Source organism: Ipomoea triloba, chromosome 13, assembly GCF_003576645.1.
Source record: "Ipomoea triloba cultivar NCNSP0323 chromosome 13, ASM357664v1".
Lineage (NCBI taxonomy): Eukaryota > Viridiplantae > Streptophyta > Magnoliopsida > Solanales > Convolvulaceae > Ipomoea > Ipomoea triloba.
Genome location: NC_044928.1, coordinates 28839704 through 28845703, shown reverse-complemented (window position 1 = coordinate 28845703; position 6000 = coordinate 28839704). Strand labels below are relative to the sequence as shown.

Below are 6000 nucleotides of genomic sequence, written 5' to 3'. Positions count from 1 at the left end.
AAATAAAAATTAAACGTAGGAGGGTAGATGCAGTACAAATGCTTATTTAATGCCCTCTACTTCATCACAATATTGAATGCACAGACCAAACGGTGATCGTATTAATCCTCTTAATAAACCTTTGTCTCTTGATCTCATTGAACATCAGAGTATCAACGTATGTATAGTGTCGGTGAAAGTTGATATGAATCAAACCCAATATGAATACGTAATTTTGAAGAGGCGATTATATCAGTACTAATGTATTGAATTTTCTCAGAATTGTAAAAATGAGATATATGAAATTTCGAAGGTTTTTGAAAGCTAATTTTATTATATAATTGCATGGAAGCTAAGGATGAATATATAGAGATGATTGAGCGTTATATTATATTATATATGCAGAGCAGCTTTAATATGTAATTATACAAAATAAAAACTGGTACTATATTTTTTTTTATTTTAAGTACCAATTTTTTTACATATAGATATGGGAACGTAAAGATCAAGTTGAAGCTGCTGCGTTGCATGGCATGCATGAAGAATTGATCGATCAATGGGCATCGCCACCGCCAAAGCCGCCTCCGGCTCCTGCGCCGCCACCGAAGCCTCCACCACCTCCGAAGCCTCCGCCACCGCCGCCGCCAAAACCGCCACCTCCGCCGGCTCCTCCACCGAAGCCACCGCCTGCGCCTCCTCCGAAGCCACCACCAGCGCCCCCGCCGGCACCGCCACCGAATCCACCGCCACCGCCGGCTCCACCACCACCGCCTGCTCCGCCGCCGAAGCCTCCGCCGGCACCTCCCCCGGCTCCGCCTCCTAGTCCACCATCACCATCTCCTGCTTTACCGAAGCCTCCTCCGGCTCCTCCACCAACTCCACCCCCAACGCCTCCACCGGCACCGCCTCCTGCTCCACCACCAAAGCCTCCACCTCCGGCACCGCCTCCTGCCCCACCACCAAAGCCTCCCCCTCCACCGGCACCTCCTCCTACTCCACCTCCGGCACCGCCTCCTGCTCCACCACCAAAGCCTCCGCCTCCACCGGCACCACCACCAACGCCTCCACCGGCACCGCCTCCGGCACCACCACCAACGCCTCCACCGGCACCGGCACCTCCTCCTACTCCACCTCCGGCACCACCACCAGCACCTCCTCCAACTCCACCTCCACCGCCTGCGCCACCACCTGCTCCACCCCCAACTCCACCTCCAATGCCTCCTCCTTTACCGAAACCTCCACCGGCACCACCACCAGCACCTCCTCCAACTCCACCTCCACCGCCGGCGCCACCACCTGCTCCGCCGCCAACTCCACCACCAATGCCTCCTCCTTTACCGAAGCCTCCGCCAGCGCCAGCGCCGCCACCGGCACCTCCTCCAACTCCACCTCCACCGCCGGCACCACCACCTGCTCCCCCGCCAACTCCACCCCCAATGCCTCCCCCTTTACCGAATCCTCCGCCAGCGCCAGCGCCGCCACCAGCACCACCTCCACCGCCTAGTCCACCACCGCCGCCTCCTCCCGCTCCGCCACCAACACCACCCCCAATGCCTCCTCCTTTACCAAACCCTCCACCAGCACCCGCTCCACCACCTAGTCCGCCGCCGCCACCAAGTCCTCCTCCACCTCCTAAACCGCCACCACCACCAGCACCGCCTCCTAAACCGCCACCGCCACCAGCACCGCCTCCTAAACCGCCACCGCCACCAGCACCACCTCCCAAACCGCCACCGCCCCCTAAACCGCCGCCACCACCGGCTCCACCTCCTAAACCGCCACCAGCACCACCGCCTAAACCGCCTCCACCACCAGCACCGCCGCCTAAACCGCCACCGCCACCAAAACCACTGCCTCCACCTAACCCACCGCCACCATCTCCTCCTATACCTCCACCCGCACCGCCCCCAAAACCGCCACCAAGACCTCCATTCCCGGGCACAATCCCCTTCCCATAAAACCTTTTCTTAAAAGGGATCCCTCGATGAAGAAACTTCTCATCACCACCATTATCAGCACAAGCTGCAAACACATTAACACACAAAACCACCAAAACAAACCCACCAACAAAACGATCAGAAAACCCCATGCTCAACTCTCCTTTAATTTCCTCTCAAGTAGAACGTACAAGAAAGAATTGAATTACTATTATCACTCCGTAATAATAAGATCAAATATCCCAAAGAGTGAAGAAACTAAACTCTGGACATGCAAAAAAACACCCTACGTGACTACATTATATAGCGGAAAAACCACATGGTAGGACCACCTTAACTCAACTGTCCTCCAATCAAGAGTAAATGCAGCATACTGTTGTTTCATTGGCCAATGGATTTAATTTAATTTAATTATTTCATGCACTGCCTGTCTCCCACTCACACTCTTAATTTACCCAGATTTAGTCGATCTGATATTTAAACGATTCAAACTCTTATCACATGACCCGAACATTCCGGGTAAAGTCTATATTAAACATGAACCGAGTGAGATTTCGGGTCACTAATTGGGCGGTTAGATGACAGGATATTAGTAATCTTTAAAAGAAGACAGGCCCCGGGATTTCATTTGACTTCCATTCACACTCTTAATCTACCCAGATTTAGTTAATCTGGTAAATAAACGATTCAAACTCTTTTCACTTGACCCGAACATCCCGGGTAAAGTCTACATTAAACATGAACGGAGTGAGATTTTGGGTCAAGTGACAATAGTTAATTTAATTATTTCATGTGCCAGCCTGTTTCCCATTCACACTCTTAATCTACCCAGATTTAGTCGATTTGATACTTAAACGATTCAAACTCTTTCCAATTGACCCGAGCATTCCCGATAAAATCGAGTGAGATTTCGGGTCACTAATCGGGCGGTCAGACGACAGGATATTGGTAATCTTTAAAAGAAGAGAGGCCCCCTAAACACTGAACAATTTACTACTTCCATCTGTTTCTGGGATTTCATTTGACTTCCAAGGCTGTGGCAATAAATGCTGTGTTAAGTTTTAATTTTAATCCTTGAAAGAATCATTCAAAGTTGCTTTCTTTCTGTTTCTGCGTTGGCGGGTTTGACAAAAAGGGGTTCGAATTCGTGAGATTTTGTAATCTGATGAACAGACTACTTGAATCCCATCTCCTTCTTCATCATTTCTGATCAGTACCTCCGCGTCAGCCATTAATGCGACCTTGAATTGCTTGCTTTTCTTCTGCATTTATTGGGCCTCTTCAATGATTTCCCCTTCCACTGTACCCGTTGAAGAATTTTTCTTTCCTTGTGAATGGCATCAGAGCCCACGTGGCATGGTTTAATGATGTTTTTTGGGGTCTTATTAGTAATTATTACTAAGATCGTACTTAATCTACTCGTTGTATTCTATAGTGTTAGTTTGGGATTATAGTGTGTTTGTTGGTTGGCACATTATGGAAACCATAGGGTATTTAGTAAATCTTTGACTAAACTTATTACACATAATGTTAAATATAATATAAAAGAATTTCGAGTTTTAAATGCTTGGTTTGACCTTATGGAGGTGTTGTGCATAATGTATCATTAAAAATTTAGTTTTATAGGGACTAAACTCGATGTGGATTGTGTAAATGTCTTTACCTGGACTCGGTACTATATAAAATATCAAATTATATAAACAATTTCAAATTCAAAACGCGGTTCGTCTCTTGACAGTTGTGACGCTACTGTGCATATGATGACATGTGTCATTGAGAATTTCAAATTTCAAATTAGCCAGTTTTTGTTATGAACTTAAGGTATTAGTTTTATAAATTTGTAATTAACATATTATATATATGTATATGTTGTTAACATGTTATGTATTTGTAGTATTATATCAATGTGTTTATGATTGCATGAAAAAATGAGAGGAAAAGAAAAGAAAAAACTACACTAATTTAAGAAAAATAACGTGGTTTTGGACCATATAATTCCACAAATAATTGATCATCATCATCACGTACGTATGCAAATTTGAAAAGTACAGTTTTGGTGTTCATCCAGCTGCCATGCAATATATATAATTGGAGTATATTATTACACTGACAAACTAGAAGGTAAAAGGGGAGTGGGAGGATACGAACTTAATTACGGAATTAATGCTCATGCACAAGTCTAACGTGGAAGGTGGTTTACAAAGAATAATGCATGAACAGACCGATGTAAAGGTACGACGGTGTACAGACTTTTCCAAGCCCTAATAGATGATATATGAATATAATATAATATAATATAATATAATATAATATAATGGAGCTTTAATGTGGTCCGTCACCAAAAAGGCAAAACAGTATAATCAGAATGGATGCAGTGATGAGTATTATTAGGTGATGGGAAGCTTGCCCTGGGTGGTTCCACAACTCTGACTAGTACAAGTGTCTAATACAAGTTGTATGGAGCACATGCAAGATGCATTTAGCTTTAATTAGGACTATTAACAAACCAAATATGAACAAATTCGTTTATTGAGATTTTTGAAGTGTTTGTGTTTGTTTGTTTAGGTTTTTGAAAATTTTATTGTGTTCATTTGTTAAACGTTCATAGTGTTTGTTAATGATCTGTATGGGGGATGGGTAGACAGTGACAGAGAAGCTTTGGCTTAACCGGTGGATGGGTGGATGATCCGCTCTGAACAAATATAGTGGTATTTGGAACAAACAAACAAAAAAAATTATATTTTATCGTCTTTAGGGATTAGGGCTTGCATGATTAGCCAAAGAAGTTCTAGACACAAACTCTGAACAATTTATAGAAGCTAAGCAAGTGATAACAAGAGTGAAGCAGGTTAAACATAAGAATGCAAATAGCGGAATAAAAGCAATAATAAAAGGCTAGGGATTGGAATGGGTGTTATTGGTTTGACGCCATGAATAAAAGGATTGAGGGTTAGAAAATTCACAATTGGGTTCAAGACTACCAACTCCAAATTGGCTGACTAACACCCTATTCTCGTGATGATCTAATGTTAGGCTAATTTGAAAAATGGAGATTGTCCCACTCTCGTAACACTGCCAGTCCCCCTCAATAAGCTAAGCATGAGTAGTCTGAACCTTAAACGTTTCTCTACTCTCGTAAGTGAACATAAAGTTCGTGAGATGTGATCTAAAGAATAATGACGGTTGAGGGATGAGTCTAGGGGTGTTATAACCCGTGGACTCCTTGCCCATTCAGTTGCCAAGATTCCATACTAGACAAGCATTGATAAGGTAGTGCATACAAACCCATCAACACTAACACATAGTGACATAAAACATCACTAAAACAATAACCCTAAGTTGGGTTTCAACCCTTGAACGAAATAAATATCAAATAAGTATATAAAACACAATAAACATCACTATTCAACCCCCTAATATACTCTACTCATTCAAAATATAGAGGTGAAACACAAGAACATTCATCAACAACATAATCCAACAATATATTAAGCAAATGAGAATAAGAATAACTTCCATAAACTAGAATCCAACAAGATAAAGTAAATAACACAATAATAATCCAAAATATTCAAGAATAACAAAACTAGCTAGAAAAATTTATTTGTATATATATATATTTTCAATCTTATAATTTTATTGTGTGTAAATAAATTGAATGCACATAATATATTAACGGCATAATATGCAGTTGCGTTTGTACTTAACATATTATATGCTTTCAATTTATTTACATACACATAATTTTTTGACTAGAGTCGACAATTCATGGTGCACGGTATAACAATGAAATCTCCATTATGGCCTTATGGGCTTTTCAGTTAGTTGTTCTCAGGAACTACACTAAACCAAGCACAACTTTTTAACAATCATTATTGTGTGGACCATGATCCACACAGCTGTGTGGACCATACTATTAAATAATGCACATTCAATATAAAAATAATGTACATTCAGTATAAAAATAATGTATATTATATTCAGGGGATGTACATTATTTGTGTACTGAATGTACATTATTTTTATAAAAATAATGTACATTCAGTACAAAAATAATGTACATTTAGTACATTAAAAATGTACA

At 42.0% G+C, this 6000-nt stretch overlaps 1 protein-coding gene across 1 annotated transcript; it reads right to left on the bottom strand.

Annotated features, from left to right (window-relative positions):
* Window positions 1-293: 293 nt before the first annotated feature.
* Window positions 294-2179, bottom strand: LOC116002675 (glycine-rich cell wall structural protein-like). The gene is made up of 3 exons (XM_031242840.1): window positions 1696-2179; window positions 1348-1641; window positions 294-1146 (listed from the first exon to the last, which is right to left on the bottom strand). Exons 1-3 carry the CDS (start codon window positions 2066-2068, stop codon window positions 533-535), a joined length of 1281 nt encoding a protein of 426 aa, XP_031098700.1. The 5' UTR covers window positions 2069-2179; the 3' UTR covers window positions 294-532.
* Between the last annotated feature and the right edge of the window lie 3821 nt (window positions 2180-6000).